Source organism: Scleropages formosus, chromosome 16, assembly GCF_900964775.1.
Source record: "Scleropages formosus chromosome 16, fSclFor1.1, whole genome shotgun sequence".
NCBI classification, from domain to species: domain Eukaryota; kingdom Metazoa; phylum Chordata; class Actinopteri; order Osteoglossiformes; family Osteoglossidae; genus Scleropages; species Scleropages formosus.
In genome coordinates this window covers 16,044,161-16,064,522 of record NC_041821.1, presented here as the reverse complement: position 1 = coordinate 16,064,522, position 20,362 = coordinate 16,044,161, and the positions used below count along the sequence as shown (strand labels likewise).

Here is a 20,362-nt window from a genome sequence, read left to right as displayed (position 1 = left end):
ACCCCAAAGTTTTTCATTGACATGGGCTGCAGCCCAATGCCCTCGAGTGTTCCGCCCAAGTTGAAGCACCATCCATCCTGAAAGTGGAATGCTGGAATTTTCACTACCAGAGGTTCATAGTGAAGAATGACTCTGTGATACAAACTTACTTGCTGTGCACACCATGCCCTTCCACACTGCCAGCCTTCTGGAAGCATCTGTTGTGGAAGAGCACAGACCCTCCTCTTGAGCCGTATGGAGATCCAGCTCAGAGCAACTGAGGTGGCCTCTTCTCCTGGCAGACAGTTCCAGGCTTCATGCCTGAACACTCTAACAAAGCCTGGAAACTGTAGAAGGAACAATGGAACACCATGAGGCCAATGGTGGGAGGGTGATCTCAGCCGCAACCTGGCAAAAACCAAACAATAAATAGAAGTCTGATTAAAAAAAGTGGTCAAATACATACAACCATACCAACTGACAAGTGGAACATAAAAGAAGAGCAATGGTTGTAGGACAGCTAAAAGCCAACTTCTATCTATGAGGAAGAAAAGTGTGCTGCATCACTAGATGCAGCTGAGTAAAAAAGAAAGATCTGGCATGATTCCACATGGGGATCTGGCGCAAACTGAAACAACTTGGCACCAATCAGGCAGAGGGCTTCCAGGCGACTTACGAAAAACCCTAGTCTTCCAAACTTCTGCTGTATTGAGTGATTCCTATTGTTGGGTGTGGCACTAGGTCGACCCTCTGGAGCTGCTCTCAAGGGTTAGATGGAACAGAAGGTATCTAGGGGACACAACTTTTGCTTGACACAGAAGAGCGAGTCCCATACATCGCCCCTTCAGCTGGATGGAAGAATTAAATTCACTCCAAGATAAAAATGCTATGTTGGTGGGCAGGGAAGGGCTCTGCTGGGGCCCGGACAACATCAACGTCCGTCCGGGGATTTAGTTAATAAAGCCTGAAGGTGGTCCGGGGTCAGCAGCCATTAGCTTTGAAAAACATCCCTGTTCTGTGCTGGCTGTGTCAACTCTACTGCAGGTCATGAGCGCCCCCCTTTGCTGGAGCCAGGATGAGTGATAAACTGCACTCCAAATGCAACTTTTAAAAGTAAGACTCAGATAAATGTGGAGGCTTTTTTGACAAACTATATGTAAAATAAACAGAAACCTAACCAGCGATAGAAGGAACAAGTTCAATGACACTACAGTGAGTATTTTATTCAAGTCACTGAAATAAAACAAGCATGTCCACTGATGAACACTGAGCTGATCAAATACACATTCCATGTATAACATTATGAGACTAAATACCATCAAAGTATAGAAGTCTACAGTACAGGATTCTCATACACTGCAGGAAAATACAATAACTGCATAACCCAGTGACTGACTTACATTTTTGGACGACAGTGGCCTTCTTAAAGGAGGAACACACTCAGTATCACTCAAAACGAATATTACGGACTGGGTAAAGGGGACACTGTGGAGGAAACATTTTAATCCTCTGCATGATGTACATTCCTCTTTGTGTCAGTATAAAATTCCATCAATGTCTGTGTAAAGTGCGTTAATTGGGAACAGGAGTCCTTTCACGCGTGCTATGACTCACATGCTTCATCAGTCACTATGCAGATTTATAGTACAAGATGATTGGGGCAATTTGATTAGCCAATTACACATATAAAGAAAAGAAACCAGAGTTTGCATAGAGGGCTGTGCATGGTAACGCCTGTTTCCGATGAGTTCTTGTTTGGACAGGACTCAGAGTGGCCTAGGGGTAACAGCGCAGGATGAAGCCAGTTTGTTCCCTGTCTGCCAAATTACGCCAAAGGGAGGGGACCACTTAAAACTAAAAAGAGCACTTCAGTCAACTGCTGAGCTCCAGGTATGAGGAGAGTTAGGTTTTTGTGGTGAAGATCAAGACAGTAATACAAGGTGAATGACAGAACTAATTCAACTGAAGAAAAAAAAATCATGGACTTAAAAACTGAGAACTTCCCTCCAAAGTATCAGATGAACCAGGTCCGGTTAAGGGTGGAGCTCTCCGATCACCTGGAGAAGCTCTGGAGAACAAAAATGAACCGCTTACCCAGTGATGAATCAGTCGATGAGTCTTAGAGGAACGAAGGGACTGAAAATGAGAGGACACAGCAACGCTATGCCACAGGACTATAGCGGTATGTGACACAGCTGAAAGAGCTCCGTTTCTGGATCCTCACCGTCTGTAAACGCAAGCCTTTTTACATGTGTGCAATCACTCAATCCATTGTAGACCCTTTTCACCACCCAAGAGGCTGCAAGCTGAAACAAGGGCAATGGCCTTACACAAGAACACAATAGCGTACGATGGCAAATTTATGGTGTGACTGAAAATGTGTCTTCCAACAAACTCCAAACGGCCCCATTTAACACATTCATTGGAATCCTGAAGGAACACTAATTTAACCCTCAGCTCTGTAAGTGGATAATGATAACTGGGGTGTAAGAAAAGACTGAGTCGGAAGCCTCCTACATCCTGTACCACGGGCATGACCGAGGCAAGGCCTGTACGGTGGATCCAGTGGCCGTCAGCAGCCCTTTGGACAGTTTCATAGTCGGTAATGATGGACCGGCCTGCCTCCTGCGGGTACAAATGCAATCTGCTCCTCTGTGGAAACTGCAAGTGGAAGTCTATGACACAGGGTCCATCCTGCAACTGCTCTCCAGTGAAAGAGGCCTTTGCTGAAGTCTCCAAATAAAGTGGGGCCTGGGGAGAGAGAGGCCACTGGTAGCCTGGGACATCCAGGAGAATAAGTATTCAATCACGTTCAGTTCTCCCCAGGAAAGAGGCAGGTGGCAGAAAAGGTGGGCGATGGGGCAGACAGGGTGGGCAGAGCCATCTCTCAGTCCTTCTTGCTGAGGAACATGTTGCATGTGGCACACACGAACACTGTTTCCCTCTGGGCCTCGGGAGCTGTAGGAAAGATACAGGGGGAAAAAGAGGGCGTGTATGAGTGTGTGTGTGTGTGTGTAAGATCTGAGGCAAAACCTAAGCTTAGACCCAAAGCTAACATCCACTGGAACAGAATACCACATTTCCCTTTCTGAATACCTGCCAGAAGCACAAGAGCCACAATGTTGGTTTGTTGGCTAAACTAAACAAACATTCCAAAAGATGTGTAAAGCAAAGTGCTGTAAAAATTTCACAACAATCCAGGGAGAGAAAAATCGGTGTCGATCGGACGAGAACCCTGGGGATCAAGCATTTTACAGAAATGGTGTTACATGTAGAGTTATATCGTAGTCCAAGACTACCTCACTGATTTAATAGGAAATGGTCCTTGAGACTGCAGTACAGCTCAAAGTGAACCTGCACTACCAATTTCTCTGTCATCTTCAAGAACTCCTGTGTTTAGGGTTTAGTCCCTGTGCAAGAGGGCTTTATTCGGTAACCATGGATACCAGTGGTCGTGCTATAATGGGGGAGGCCACAAGTACAGAGAGGTCCGAGATCTGAAAGGTGATGCATGCTCGCCTATCTAACTACAAAAGGCACCACAGTTTGTCCTTTTAACTCACAGATATACAGAGTTAAACAATGAGCTACCATTCATCAAATGCAGTACATCAGGTGGAGGCGCTCTATGAGCAGAGCTAGCGTTCTCTACATGGTTGAGGAATGCTGGGATTTTGCCACCGGAGCTAAAGTGCTCAGCTCTTGTACAGCTACATGGTGAGCCAGTGGCCTGTGCAGAGAAGCTGAAAGACCACAGAGTGACCTACCTGTGGCACCCATGCTCGACTTGAGGACCTTGTGGGAGCAGCAGCGAGAGCAGAAGCTGTTTCCACAGCTGCTGCAGTTCCTCTGGGAGTGGAGAGAAATGGGTGTTAGTTGGCTGTTAGTCTACAGCGGCCAGAACATGTCAAGCGGAGAAGTCTGTGTCCCCAGCCCCAAACATGAACAGCCGCCGACATCCTGAACTCACCCTCTTCTTCAGCACAGAGAAGACAGCACTGCAATTGGAGCAGTTGCCTGCAGAGAAGAAAAAGGAGGAGCATTCATTAAAGGCTTTTATTAATATTAAAAAATGTTTGATTTTATACATTAACCGTTCCAGGTAAGCTTCATAATTGGAGTTTATTATATTCTGTTGCCAATTCATTTTGTATTTTGTAACTTATTATTTAAAAACAAGTCATTAGCACCCCAGGTACCAGCATTCAGGGTGATCTGGCCAAGACAAGATTGTATTCACAGTCACCACCGAACATGTTTGAGAACCACTGAGCTGAATAAATAAAAACAACAACAATAACAAACCCCAATAAAACCACATCCTGAACTGATATTGACCAAGAATGTGGTAATGAGCATTTCAAGTTATTAGCCAGTTCTCAGCTGCCAATGGCACAGTAACAAGATCCCTGCCAAAAATGTGTTAAACAAGACAGACTGGTGGTCCTTTCCAGAACAACAGCAAAGGGTCTCCTTTAACATCGCCTCAAAGTGGCTGGAAATGGGCGGCCCCGCTGGCTAGACACAAGCGCAGCGGCGGTCGCACATTCCTGGCCTAGCTTTGCAGCTGAGGTTACTCATAATGCTGTTGATATTCTGTCAGGCAGACGATCAGAGTAGCTGAAGTGTTTCTGGGCCTGATGGTTTCGAAATGTGCTGTGGCGGGCGCCAGGCAGCCTGCCGGACAGGCCACACAGGAAGGTCCGGGGACAAGAGAGCGGAGAGGGGTGGCCCATAGGAAAGGCCAGGGGACGAGAGGGTGGTAGGCAAACAAAGCCTCCCAGTGGAACAGGCAGGTGAGATGGCTGCTCTAAGGTGTGAAAGTAGGCTAGGAATCTACCAGTTCCAGACCACTGATACCTACTGGCTGATGTCTCTGAAATCAGAAGGCCCACCTCCCTGCTGTTCCATGTGGCTGTGACAGTTACCATTAAAACAAATTCATCACTGCCTTTCCACAACTACAAAACAATGGCAATGCAAAAAATGAGTAAAGTATTATGTGGAAATGTAATGAAGAGATGGAAGTGCTGTGGGCCTTATCTGAAGCACAGCACTGCATCTACATTTATTTATTTAGCAGGCACTTTTCTCCAAAGCAACTTACAATGGATACTATGTAGTGTTACCAGCCCACACACCTTATTCACCGTGGTGACTTACACTGCTAGATACACTACTTACAATGGCTCACTCATCCATACATCAGTGAAACACACTCTCTCTGCATCACTCACACCCTATGGAGGAACCTGAACAGCATGTCTTTGGACTGTGGGAGGAAACCAGAGCACTTGGAGGAAACCCACACAGACATGGGGAGAACATGCAAACTCCACACAGACTGAGCAGGGATCGAACGCATGTTCTCTCACACCACCCAGGCGCTGTGAGACAGCAGCACTACTCACTGTGCCACCGTGCCACACGCTACAAAAGGTCATTTCTGTAGCCCATGCACAACAGATATGGCCACACTATTATTTAGGTTTTTAAAAAAAAATTCAAAAGAAATTTCAGAACTCTAATAATATTCAAAGCAAAACTTATATACAAAATATGAACTTTTTCTTTATATTATTTCTTAAATTAGTATCAGTAATACTTCCAAGGCATTTCGTCCCATGGAAAAAAACTGCTTAGATTTCATGTTGCACATAGTTTTACTTTCTATTACAGACATATAGCATTTTTTACACATCTTCTTATGATGCTGCGGAACAGATGACATATCTAACATGTGACACACCACACGTCCGCAACTGTCTCTCTCTTTCTCATAATGTAATGCACAAATTGTATTTCTGAGATGTACATAGCTTTGGAGAAAAGTGTCTGCTAAATGAATACATGTAAATGAAATAAAAATGAAAAATAAAAAGCAATGGAAAAAAGTATTTTTTAGTGCCTCAGATAAATACACCTTACAATCCATCTAGCCTTTCAATGACATACACTCATACAAGAATTCCAAAAATTTTCAGAAATATTTATTGCATAATAATTTGGTTCTTCTAAACTGACATGGTTTCACATTTTTATGCAATGGCCACTTGCATTGTGTTGCTCACCGCTGCCTAGGGAGACAAAGGAGCAAATAAAATTGTTTGTGGTGCAGCAGAAATGCAGACTTCCTGCTCAATCCAGCCTTCTCTCATGTTACCTGTTCATACCCAAATTACTCCCTTTAACCTTTCTCCACTATTGAAGGCTACATTTAAAAAAAAAAAAAAACGTACATGTCCTCCAGCCGCACTTGGCCATATAACAAGTTTTCTGTCCTTCCTGGCCTGCTGGGTACCCAAAAAAGGTAGCCCCTTTCACATCTTGACAATTTTGTCTGCTTTTCTCTTTTTGAGAGACCGTGAACCATCTGTTACCAACTTTTTCACTAGCACTCCGCTGCTCAACGAGCCACTGTGTTTTGCTGGAGCTTGAGAGGAACAGGAGGGATGAGGCACTTCATCAAGATGATGGAGTAATGCTACCACACTTAAACCATGGCTTTGTGTATGAGAAAGTGAGCGTGTGTGCGTGCGCTGGTGTTTGGGGCTCTAGAGCGTATGAGCTGCTGAACTCTTGGACATAACACAAATAACGTTATCTTGCAGTAAATCTATGGCGCATTTATTCCTCATGTGGTCATAGCTTAGAGGACTGGGACAGATAAACACCCATGAGAACACTTTCTATGAGAGTCGAGAGAGGCTTTTGTTTTATCAAAAAAGTTTTAAAAACAAGCATTTTAAATGGTTTTGTAATTCAGATATGTGACAGCAACTTTTTAATTAAAAAACAGGTTGTTAATTTAGAAATTATTTAAAAAAACGGTATAACCTGTAATTAAGGATAAGCTGGACATAGCATATCGTTATATTTATTTGTTCAGGTCACCTAGGACATTTGAGTGTCGATAGGGGTCGGAGCCCCTGGAGGGTTAACTCTCCTTACACAGGATTCACACAAAAAAGCTTTCAGTTTCAAACCCCTTTTAACACAAAAGAAAGGGTGCAAACTGAATGGACTGGTGAAAATCATTCAGATTTATGATTCCACAGCAATTAATTTCCCAAATGGTGATGGGGCTGTTTCCACAGTAATTAATTTCCCGATGTTGAATGGGGCTGCTCGTGGTATTTCCCAACAGCTTTTTTTCAGAGGGACGCAGCCAAAGTGGGATTTTATGGCAGTTTTATCAATCTTCACAAACCTGCATTTTTGCTGGCAGTCTAACAACGAACAATAAATCTTCTGCAGGAGATTGATGCCATCTCAGCCCGGCAACCTAATGAGTGAACTTACAGAAGAGTCACATCCAAGCAAAACGCTCCTTCTGGCTCCACAGGATATGCTTCTTGAAAATGACGTCCGAACCCCCAACTTACAGTAAATTGGTTTGGGGCCCAATGCAGTAAGTTCCCTTCCAACCACTAGGAAGAACAAGAGCAGCAAGAGTAGCTCCAACCTAAGTGTTTTCCCTTTAAGTGGTTCTGCTGTACCTCTGTAGCATAATCTCCTGCCAGGAAGAGCCTCCTGCACCTGCTTTGATGCAGTAAAAGGTAAGGCTTGCATGTGAATGTGAGCATCATCATCATCATCTTTACCCCACTGTGTTGATTCCAGCATCGTGGTAAAGGGTTGGATTGCACTTTTTGGACCGCCACTGGGAACTGCGTGAAAAGAAGCACTAAGGATTTTTCTGCTGTCGAGTGCACTTGTCAGCACCGTTCCGCACGGATTGCATTCCACCACCGCAATACACACTCCTCACATGTGTGGGAAAGGAAAAACACAAGATTGCTTGCCTGCGTTACAGAGTACGGTCTCACCCATAAAACCTTCCAGCTTCTCAGTAACTGCAGCATTTTGTACATTTCTTACAGGCAACATCAACTGGAACAAAAAGTGAAGTTAAGATTGAACTGAACCATAACAAGTTTGTGTTGTACAGGGGGCTGGTATGGACAGGTAGTCACCAGCACTCCTGACCACGTCACCAATCTGTCTAAATCCAGACACTTAGAATCATTGCCGTTTAGAGACAAGCAATCATAGACCACTGACACTGATGCTTCTTTCAACGGTTAGCTGAACTGTAACTGAAGGACTGGCCAGATGTGGTCAATATGGGCTGCATGGCAATGGTTTTCACCCATGCAGCTGAAGCCAGGATTGAGCCCAAAGTGGATAGCTCAAGGATGCTCATTTTCCTCTGCGCAACAGCAACCCCTGCTGTCACTGCTTTGAAAGTTCATCACCAGGCTAGACCACCGTGGGGCTGCAACAGACACTCTGATCGCAACTAACAGCTAAAACCTTCATTGCTTGACCCAGTCTGCAGTTTTTGAATAGTGAAAATGAGCAGCACCTTCTAACTTCTCGCACACTTCAGACACCTTCATCCATGGCAAATTTCCATTTCTCACACTAAACAGAATTCTGGGACTTAATGGACCGTCAGCTACCTGCTGAACATGAGTTCAGGTCCCTCCCTTCTGAGCCTCATTATCCAGAGTTATTTCATTTCCCCTTATCATACCCAACTCCTCTGCAGTCCAAAGGGAGGATCTCACTGTTGACAGGGTTGCTTCCAAGCATATGCTACCACCCAGGACTGAGAGGGAGGCCAACCAATGGAATCTGCCCACTGACCCATCCCCCATGCTGAACAAAACCACAGTGAACTCTTCCTCCACAAGTGCCCTTACAACTCATGCCAAGGAGGTGAAGGCTGAAATATCTGGGTTATAAAAGCCTCCTGGAGTTCAAGTTGGCTGCCTGTCTGGAGCAGCATGATTCACAAAGAGAGCTAAAGGTTATCAAGTTCTATGCAGGCAAGTCAGATGTTGACAGTTGTAAAGATGAAAGTTTTTCAATTTTTCTGGGATTTTTCCAAGATTCACAGTTGGGGGGGGGGGTTGACAGTAACTCACCTGCGAACAGTCCAAATGAAGTCATTTACGTATAGCCTTGTGAAGTCCATGTTTACAGCACAGGAGTGGCCATGAGGGCTGGTTGCTAAGCTGTGGGATGAGGGGCTGGGAAGCACCACGTTTGAGTGACCTCAGCTGGATCAGAAGAAAAGCGACGCGGTGGGCGTGGCAATGGAGTGTGGCTGGGCATGGGGATACCCCTTACACGTACCTATGTTGTTGGCTGGGTAACGCTTGCGTAGCCTTTCCGTCAGCTTGGACACCTTGCTTCGGATGGGCTCATTCCTGCTCAGGAGGCCGTTGTCTGAGATGCTGTCGTACTCTGGGACCCCCGACGGCACATCGTCCTCTTCCTGGCAGCAGTGACAGACACAGAATACCACAATCCCCTTGATTACCAAGACTGGCTAGACAAGCAGTCCTGTACGTTTAATGGCCATAAAGCAAACTAGTGTGGAGAGGCTATCACAGAGCCATGTGCATATGGGGCAGCAGGTAGCATCGTGGTTAGGGCCATCACTTTGCAGTCAAAGGTCACAGGTATGAATAGCACCTCCTGCTGCAGTGCCCTTGATCAAGGTAACTACCCTGAATTGATAAAGTAAAAATCACCCAGCTGTACAAATGACTGAATCATTGTAAGCAGCTTAATGTACAGATCTAACAGTACAAGTCAACTTGGAGAAAAGTGTCTGAAAAATTGATACTAACTACAAAGCATGAATGAAAGCCATAACAGCTGCTACCACATTCTCCATGTTGATCTGCACTGAAGAACAAAGGATGGAGGAGGATCGCTAAGTGAAGACCTCTCAAACACTCCTACTGATAAAGGGGTGTAAAGGGCGCAGAGTTCTGGGTTACACCCCACAGGCCACCCAGTGCCCAACAAGCCGCTCAGTGTTTCTCACTTGTGTAAACAAGCAGAATAGTGACTCACTGTGGACCCAGAGTATACTGAAAATCCCTTAACCCCGGCATCCCAATGCAGCCCAGGAAGAGTTTGGGAAAGTCATTGCCGGTCCCTCGAGCTGCATCACCTTGACTGAATGGTTGTAAATAACCACTGTGCAAATAGGCAGGCTGCCATCTGCCTCTCAGAGGACCAGATGGAGGATCCCTCTTGCAAGCAAGCTGGCAGTTCACTGTGGACGTGTCAATCGGATAGGACGGTACATTTCTGTGCCACTTTCATGCGGGTTAATAGAGGTGAGGGAATAACACTCAACTGTAAAGTCACTAAACGAACACACACACACACACACAAAATAGCCTACTACACAGGAGACTTACCACCAAGGGTAGCGGGGTCTCCTGGGAAGGCAAGATAAAATAAAGGCAATACACACAGTCAACATTTGGTTTGTAAGATAATACAGCCTGTGTATTTCCCGTGTCAAGCACTGGTGCATGTGTGCGTTGAGATGGAATTAATACACACTCAGCATCACCATGCACTTGTGCTACACCATACATATCAGTCTCTGCAATGCTGTGGCTTTTTCAACTCAACATTGGCACTCAACACCCTGCTCCGTAATCAGTATCCACTTAGCAGACACAAATCCGTACCCGAATCTCTCTCTCTCTCTCTCTCACACACACACACACACACACACACACACACACACACACACACACACACACACACACACCTCGAGATTAAGCATCTTGCTTGAGCATGCAGATCCCTTCAAGGGATTTAAATTTACATCTGTTTCAGCCAGCCCCCTTGCCACCCTCAACTTTTCTACACTACTCTCTGCACAGAGGAGTAGTATGAAACAGGGAAAGACACCCGATGCAGAACTCCAGACACAGATTCATCAGTATCACTGTGTGTGTGTGGTGATCAGGGGTACCAACGCACACTTGCCTACTTTCTCCTCCGCCTGAGTGCTGCAAAGAGACAGCACGATTGTGCCAAGGAGCCTCATATTTCTACAGGGTACAGATTTTTTCCCTTCTGTTACTCTTGTTCATGCGACAGCTACTTACCTGCAACATGAGTTGGGACTCCTTGAAGAGCGAGGCAGCAAAAACAACAGCAAAGCAGAAGTTAGAAGAACTCTGTTGACCTGGTCTCACTGAGTCCCACTGTCCTCTCCTGGTCCTACTCCTGTCCCACTGTCCTCTCCTATTGGCGCCTCCTTATCACAGTGACATTACCAGTGACAGTGAAAATTGATGGATGATTTCAGAGATTTAAACCCTCTTAAAGCTGAGAATCTGGATTTCTTTACACCTGGGTTCATCACTCTACACCTGGGTCTAGTTATACACCTTTCTCTTTCACAAGTGAGCAGATGAGCTTTCAGTTCACTTTAATTCCGGATTGTGTGGGTTGTGCTCTGGTAAGCAGATGTTCAGGGTGATACTGAAAGTTGCTTTGGCTCGCAAGTTAACCTGGACATGAAATACAGAAAAACATCTGTTGGATGTGAGGGGGTGTGAGTGTGCTGGTCTTGGTTCCACCAGCCCAGTTCAGGAGGATTGTTTGGTTACAGGTGGGTCTGGGATAGGACAGAATGTACATGAAAGAAACATTAGGTACAAGGAGGTCTCACCTCTATTGCATCTTTGAACTCATCATCGGGCTCTGCCTCCTCTGCCTCCTCGACGCTGCCTGGAGAAAAGTCCTGCAAGACAGGAGATGGTACATCATGGCATCTGTCGACACAGCCCTTGGTCTCTTCTTGTGCCTCTCAACAACACCCTATCTTAAAGGCTCTGTCTGACAGATCACATGACATGCTATGCTGTACTGACAGAAGACTGGGAGGAAGTTTATCAAAAGCTGGAAGGAAGTCTCACTGGCAACAGCTGAGAGAAGAGGGAAACCAAGGCTCACATTTTGGCCCCATGAGTGAAAAATCCAGTGGCGACATCTTTGATTTCACACAGTGCAGCGGGAGTCATAAATTAACGTGCTAAAGAGAGCCAATTCAAACAAGGATGATTCATGAACAAGCCCTAACAGAGATTTACGACAGGGTGCTACAGCAAAATGCAATGTTGGAAAAATAATGCTCAGATGAAACGTGAAGAATTCAAGATCACGGAATGAGGCAGAGCCTCATGGGGAAGTGGAGGGAGGGGATGTGAGCTGAGAGTTTGTTCCTGATCTTTCAAAGTTCTCATACCATTTCAGCAGCAAATTACTGACAAGATGACGTTTGCCTGCAACCTTAGGAGTTTGGCAAGGGTCACCAAACTAGGGAAATAAGAAAAAGCGTGGATGACATCTACGCCTTGGGGTGTCTGCATCTCTGGCCACAGCTGTAAGGACACACCAACATAGTACTCCAGCTGGAGGACAAGCGATTGGCGTTGATCTTATTTGTCTCACTCGGTTCTTGAGGTCAACACTGTGTGTGTTCCCGACAGGGAAAAATCAGACCCTTCTTTTACGGCCTGCTTCTTCTGGGAGCTGAAATCTCCTATTAAAGAGGCAGGAGGACTACCCTGAGTCCATAACCAAACAGTCACCAGAGATTTGGCAGTCCAGAGTTTGGGACACACCTTAAACTGCTACAGCACAGAGACAAAGAGAGAAAAGCTGCTGGAATCTGTTGGTGCAAATCATCACATGAAAAAAAAACATTTCAATATTTGAGAGGTGAGCAAATGGAGCTCTGCAATCAAATTTTGCTGTTCTGAACAGCTGCAAAAAGACTGACGCCTTGAAATTTTGGTACTTCCAGGTCATTTCTGCAACAGCCATTAGACCCTCTAATGAGTCATCAGGCTGTCAGGGTGGTACTGATCTCTTGCTACCCGACTGCTACTAAGCTGCCTGCGCTAATTTTTATTTTTATGCATTCATTCATTCAACTGCAACAAAACCAAAATATTTAAGAATTATATTATATTACTTTATTTAGCAGACAGTTTTCTCCAAAGAGACTTCCAATGAACACTATGTAGTGTTATCAGCCCACACCTTATTCACCAAGGTGGCTCGCTCTGCTAGTATACATCACTGGAACACACTCGCTCTGTCATTCACATACTATGGGTGAACCTAAACAGCATGTCTTTGGACTGTGGGAGGAAACCAGAGCACCTGGGGGAAGTCACGCAGGCACCAGGAGAACATGCAAAGTCCACACAGACTAAGCAGGGATCGAACCCACATCCTCTCGCACCACTCAGGCCCTGTGAGACAGTAGCCCTACTATGAAGTGTTGGGTAATTCTATGCAGAGGCACAGAAATGGACACAATCCCAACACTGACCCTTCTGCAAACTCTGGAACCCTCGGGGATACTCACCTCAGCACTATTGGGCGTGGGGGTTTGGTCCACAAAGCCCACCTGCTCTGGGACTGAGGTGTCTGCCTCCTGCTCGGCAGGCATTGGGCGCCCCTGGTACAGCAGGTCTCTCTTCTCCAGAAGGACTGTGGTTGGCACAAAACGACAAAGAATCAAATATAGTCTGGAGGGATCTGCAGAACCAACCAAAACAGTCCCTTGCATTCTACCCCCCCACTTATACATTTATTATTTTATTGTTTATAAAAGTGGATTATAAGGCTTACTATTTTTTGCACACCTCCCCCAGGATTTACTCCACAGTGAGTCCAGTTGAGGATGTTCTCACTCCCATGTCCAAATTCTGGGTGACACTGGCACCCTTTCAACAAAACCCAAATCTCTTTATTCTTGACAGCACTATTTCACAAACTCCTTTTCTCCTCAGATACTTTAACAATCTCTAGAGGACAGTTTTTCCCTCTTATTTTGCCATCACTAGATGTTTTCTTGGTTACAGTGTCTAGACTATTTTAATACAGACATTTAAAAATATTTGTGCTATTTCTAGATGCAGACAAGCTTTGATCAACCTTAAAACCCAAAAAGCCAACATCACTGAAGAACTCAGAGAACAGCTCCACTGGTGGAGCACTGTTTGTTTCTTCTAATCAATAAAAAACAGGAAACAGGCCTTTTAGTGAAGGTCAGGGGATTAGCACTGCCTGTGGAACTGAACCCTGCCTGAACTCAGTATTAAAGTCCACAGGAAAAACGACTTTGGCCGTGCCAAAATGGCTATGCATCAACCTTCTCAGACATTAAATGAACTCCATCCCTGCACACCCTCCAAACACCTCAACCTTAAAAGCAACACACCCACTGAAAACAAAGAACAACAGTATCATCAGACTGGGAATGAGAAGCTGAGGCTACTAGGACAAGTTCAGGTCTTCGAGGAAATACAGTATATAAGAAAGACAGAAATGTGGTGGACTACAAAGACCCAAGAGACTGGGAGTGCCCCCACTCTACAGCTAGATTAATGCCGCTCATGGGCTGCTGTGGGTCTCCCTCTGCTGGTAAACATGGCTGCTTTTAGTCGTTCAGCCAGCCAAACAAGTTCCGTGAGATGGGCAAGTCTGAGAAATAGGGAAAACAAGAGAAAGAAGGGTCCTGACTGTAAGAAAGATATGTCGCTTTCGGAGTCTTCTCTGTCTGGAAACAGGTGCTACTCAGAAAGGTGTGGAGTTTATAGCTACTTGTGATAACAAACAACAAAAGCACTGCTCCTCCTCACTAGTCTCATACTAAAGCATACCATGAACATCATTTTCCAACTTGCTACCTCAACAAGTGTTCATCACCACAGGGCCAGTTTTTAATTATACACAGCACATCTTGCAATAACATTTTACATTTCTGCAATATTTTCCATTCAAACAGCAGCATATTCTAAAACATATTACATTTGACAAAATTGAAGGACGTGGGCTTGAATCCTTCTGTAGTACTCTTGGTCAAGATACTTTTCCTGAATTGATCAAGGAAAAATTACTCTGCTGTATAAATGGGTAAATTCACTGTAAACAACTTAGTGTACAAACCTTAGACTGTAAGCTGCACTGGATAAAAGCATCAACTGAAAGACTATTAGTAATAACAATAATAATGTTGGGTTATGATGTGAAATAACAGCAGTTATGAGCAAACTTCAGTTTTGTTTAGACCTCTGTCAATGACTCTTGATGAGCATGTTTCTAATTTGAAACTCAGTATTTTGCAAAGGTTAAAAAAAAAAAAAACCAGCAACGTTAGCTCCCTTTCTCAATATTCTCAAATCCTCCCCCCCGCCTCGCTGAGTGGGTTGGATAACATTTACATAGATTTATCCATGATGGATTGCAAAACTGGATACTTGAGGGTCACGTTCCCTCTGAGACAAATGTGACAGATCAGCCTACTTAGCAGGACAAATAGGCCTGACATCAATCTTTTAAAGAGTCTTACATCTGAAACGGTCTTCCAGGTATATAAAAGTGTTGTAGAAACATGAAAAATTACCTTGGGAACTCAAAAAATGAAGAAACTAAAGTCATAAAAGGCTGGTTTTGTTCCTCTGCTGCAAGGAGCTGGCTGAATGAGATCATATATCAGAGTTTGGTGCATCATAAATGCTGCTCTGAGCTTCGGAGATGAAAAAATTCTTAATGTTTAAAAGCCTCAAGTTACCCCTACTGACCAAATCGGTCAAGTACTGAACTTCAGAGAGGATTTAGCCATAAACCTGAAGGCAACACTTCTACATGTATTACCCATATGAAACCCCCCCTTTCATATTTCGTCCACTGTACAGGACATATGTTTTTAAAATAATCTTCCAAAGTGTCTATGCTACAAGACTGAGTTCTAGTACGCCTTATAGAGGACATTCTATGCTGTTAAATGATACCACGTGTTTAGATGTGTGGCTTGGACAACTTCCTAGAAATTTCAGAAATATATCCAAAAACCTTTTTTCGGCTCAGTCTCAGCAGGAGAATCCTTACTCTACTTGCTTCAAGTAAGTATTTTTTTTTTTTATGTTGTATAACATCAAACAGGACTTTTCAGGGATTGATTAAAAGCTAAACAAGATATTCAAATTCTGTCTAAGCTGCAAGGCTCCAAATTCACAAACAGGTCCAAAAGCTTGAGAGATCCCATTGTAGTTACCTCGGCAGAACTCTTTGTTCCACAGGAAGAGGGCACTGTTGAGTGTGGTTAGAACCCAGCCCATAGGCGCGGTGTACAAGAGGCAAAGCACAGTCAGCAAACTGCCATAGAACCTGCAAGGATCATCACATTAAACTAGACACACCATATTCTGTACTGGGCTTTAAACCTAGGCAGCAGACACAGATCAGATTAGTGCAGCAGATGCCACTGATAGTCACTCAGGGGCCTTTAAAAGACATGTCAGGTCATTCCTGGGCACCAAGGAATTTTTGAGGAATTTTGTGAAACCCAGATGCTAATGACATGTATGATAATTTCATGTTAATTGCATGCCAATTTTATGCCAGCTGCATCTAATGTGTTAGTTATATGCAGGCTATATGCTCATGAAATGCTAATTCCATGTTCATGTAAAGGTGCACTGCCTGCCCAAGTAACACTTACAAGGACGAGGACATGTGATTCTCCCAGTAGAGCACTTTGTAGACAGCCTCTGCCGAGAGACAGGCCTGGGACAAGATGTCATCCAGCTGTTTCAACCTGCAAAACCATCAACAACATTGAGGACAGCAGCGCCAACGTGTACACCTGTAGATACCACCCTCTTCAAACCCCAACCAGGCACCATTTCTCCAGCTCAGTGGCACATTGGATTACTGTTATGTAACACAGATAAGGGCAACCCATATCACGTGTACCAATTCTATCTCACAGAGGCCCGTGGCCAAAAAAAAAAAAAAAACGGAATTCAAATGAGGGCAGCATCAGCCTCACAGGGGCACCTTTGAGGAAAAGGTTCAACATGAGCTGTATATTTTGGAAAAATATACATATATATTACTGTATTTATTTAGTGCATTAGCAGATGGCCATATCCTGTAACTCCCACACTGCAACTTCCACCTTCCACATCTGAACCTATAACTTACCACCCTGACACCTAGAAGATCCCATTACCCTCTACAACCCAGTTAAAGTTCTGGCCTTCACCTCTTGATGGTAACGCTCACAACAGGTCCAACATCGAAAGGCCATTAATTTTCAGTTTTGGACCTAATGTAGTAGAATGAATTCCTTCTCTTCATCGGAACTGCTGAAGCCTTCTCAGCACTCAAGAAGGGTCTCAAACTCATCTCTTTCAGAACCATTTCTCTCCTGATACCTACATAAATGAATTCAACACCATCTGCTATGAGTATCTAGGTATTTTCTATTTCAATGTAATTTCTATAAACAGCTACTTGAATGATGAGAACCAGTGACATGGTGGCATTAGACAAACAAGGTGTGCTTTGACATTCCTTTGTCTAAAGCCTTGTTGTTGGTACCCTTGTATTTACTATGAATTATAGATGAGTTCAGAGAAAAGCATTGACTAAATCATTAAATATAATTATAATATGCTGGTCTCTGGTACAGAATGCCAACTACTGCTTTACACTGAAGTTCCTACTGTGTTTGACTTCAATTCTTCCTTAGACCTCATTCAAGGCATTCCCCACCCTTTTTCAGGTGGTTCCACTAGTTGTTTGCCCTCAGGTAGATACTCACAGGCCCTTCACCTCCACGATGGCCTCCTGCCTAGTCAGGTGGACGGCCTGCAGGTCGCGCCGCTGTACGGTGTGGTGTTGCTTCCTCTGTAGAGCTGACTCGCCAGTCACCACCTGGGAGCGGTCCTGAAGGTAGCCCAACACTGCTGGCATGGATATGACCAGCAGCAAAAAGCAGAACCAGGCCACTGACAGACAGAGATGTACTTCTTAAATATACTTCATTATTAAGGCTGAGAAGAGCCAAAATACTGTTCTATAATTTTGTAGGAATTTAATGAATTTTCTTTCTATTTGGAAATAAATATTCTTCTGCCACAATTTAAACTATTACTAATAAACAGAACAAGAAACTGAAAATCTGCAGTTTGTACTAAATTGCTTTACCTAAGAAATAAAAAAAACAACAAAAACAACAAACAAACAAAACATTCATCACTGTTCAGCTGTCAGTGATTTCCACCACAAATGCTCCTTATCACTCTGTGACTCGAGATAAGTAGCTCTGACTGCCCTAAACCTCCCACTGCACTTTTCAGTGCAGGGTAAGTTCTGTGGGCTTTTCTTGGAGTTGTGTGGAGCTTTTCCTATGCACAACACTGCGTTTTTCTCACCTTCACTCAGGGTCAGGAACAGGACATTCAGAACGATACAGCAGAACAGAGAGCAGACTGGCATCTTCCATCTGGGGACAAAGAGCAAGTGGGGGGGGGGGGTGGGCACCACAACAGCATCAGTGGACTGAGGCAAATCACTTCAAACATGGTACATTGACTCTCAGCACATAGCACTGAACTTCAGTTGTATACAGCAGCTGATACAGAGACATATAGACACTATACAAACACACAGAACAAGGTGCACGGACAGTACAGCTCCCCATGTGGTTTGCAAGCACATATATGCTGTTGGATTTATTTGTGTTTAGAAAAGAAGGCAGCTGATAACCTCACTTTACTCTGTAAGAGCTCGTAAGTATAGGTAGCTGCTGAGATTCATTCATCATAAGGTACATTTAAGTATGTTATTTAAACTTATTGCCACCAGTCATAGACATTCTGTTAAAACTGATGTGTTGTTTTCTGAATTAAGGAAAAATTAATTAATTACATAAAATAAATGAAAGGCAACAGGTGGAGCAGTGGGTACAGTTGCCACCTTCCACTTGAAAGACCCAGGCTTGAATCCCACCTCTTGCTATGGTACCCTTGAACAAGGTACCTACCCTGAATTGCTCCAGTAAAGTGAGCTCTATAAATAGGTAAATCTGTGTAACCACTTTAACGTTAGAAGCTGCTTTGGAGACAGGCATCAGCTAACTGAATAAATGTAAAAAAGTAATGTAAATTATTAAATCAAACTTGTTAAACTAGTAACTGTAAAAGGGTAGCAACTGTTGGGACACTGATTTCCAAATCACTAGCAATATTGTTCTATTGTACACTCACCCCAAGAGGAACTTCACCAGCTCTAGCATATCGTTCACTGGCTCCAGAAAGATCACCATGCGCTTAAAGGAGATCACCATGTTCAAGAGGTCAAAGGTCAGGGCCTTGGGACTGCTGAGCTCAGACATTTCTGATGTGCTGGTGTCTTTGGGAGGCAGCTGAATGGACTCACAGAGCTCCCCGGCCTTCACAGCTCCTTCCTGGGCCACAGCTGCTGCAGTCTGCATTGTGCCTGAGGGCGAGAGCACAAAACAGGTTAGGGAGGCCTGTCCGGAATGGGCTCAGCGGGACACTTGCTGGATGGCAGTACAGATAGGCTTGTCTCCTCCAACCAATGGTGCCCCATTCACACAGAGCCACACATTCAAAATAAAGATTACATGTGTGTCTCATCTGAAATGCATAAAAATAAAAGGAATGGTGTGAATCCCAAGTCACATGATCTATTTCTACTGGCTACAGATATGTTGTTTAATTGAAATGTCTCTTATAATAATAGCAAAAAAAAAACAACAATAATATGAACAACAAAAAATTATAGTAATAACCTTTCAGTGGAGATTACTGGAGAATTAATAGCGATGGATGGACAGAGAGAAAGCACTTCCACGTTATGATCGTTATCCTTAATCTCATGAACACACATTTTGATTTGAAGCACTTCCCACGGATCTACGTCGTCGACGACCAAAAACTAACGTCCTTATCATGGGACTCAGACTGAGTCAGTGTGTTCGTTGGGTCTGGAACATTTATCCAGCAATTTTCCTACGACGTATTTTTCTTTTTTTATTACGTGCTTTTTTAAGAAAAGCTTTACAAAATAGATTTAGTACATTCATTGTGAGTCAGCTTTTTTTTGTTGATGTTTATTAATTATTTCTCATCTGCACTGCAGAATTTGGACCAGCCAGGCTGGGTGTCATGTACATGTTTACATTTATTTATTCATTTAGCAGACGCTTTGTCCAAAGCGTCGTAGAAGAGAAGGAGACATAGCTGCAGACATGATGATGTAAGTGACAGTCAAGCACTATTTATTTCATTTCAAACCAAAACTTTCAGGATACTGGATAGTAGATAGAAAGAAAGCATCAGTTTCTATAAAGATTTACCTGCTTAGTATCGTTCAGCGTCGCGCTTTTCTCTTCATAAAATTATTTAGGTTAATACTTTGGTTTTCATGTTTTCATATGTACTATTTTAATTTATCCATGTTTCTGCTGTACTGCAGCCCCCCTGACACAGAGAAACAGGAAGCAGGAAGTTATCGATCATCGATCGAAGAAAACACGATGGAGCCAGGCGATCGAGTCAATACCAGAGTGCCTCGATTTGACACGTTATATCAATAATTTAGTGTTTTGTTATGCTTTTACTGTACTATCAAGACAGATTTAATGAAAAAAAATTGCATGTTCACATTAAAACTAAATAAGTTTTCCCTTATATGGTTTAATTTTTGTGGGTAAACTGATTTA

General features: G+C 43.8%; 1 protein-coding gene across 2 annotated transcripts; it reads right to left on the bottom strand.

Annotated features, from left to right (window-relative positions):
• Positions 1-1,165: 1,165 nt before the first annotated feature.
• Positions 1,166-20,148, bottom strand: zfyve27 (zinc finger, FYVE domain containing 27). Of its 2 annotated transcripts, XM_018750666.2 has the most exons (14): positions 19,997-20,148; positions 18,882-19,113; positions 18,048-18,118; positions 17,435-17,621; positions 16,328-16,423; positions 15,881-15,993; positions 13,187-13,311; positions 11,480-11,551; positions 10,911-10,931; positions 10,206-10,226; positions 9,124-9,265; positions 3,950-3,996; positions 3,747-3,828; positions 1,166-2,937 (listed from the first exon to the last, which is right to left on the bottom strand). In XM_018750666.2, exons 2-14 carry the CDS (start codon positions 19,106-19,108, stop codon positions 2,867-2,869), a joined length of 1,275 nt encoding a protein of 424 aa, XP_018606182.1. In that variant the 5' UTR covers positions 19,109-19,113; positions 19,997-20,148; the 3' UTR covers positions 1,166-2,866. The 2 variants fall into 2 exon arrangements, with proteins under 2 accessions (XP_018606182.1, XP_018606183.1); XM_018750667.2 differs by lacking the exons at positions 10,206-10,226; positions 10,911-10,931.
• Between the last annotated feature and the right edge of the window lie 214 nt (positions 20,149-20,362).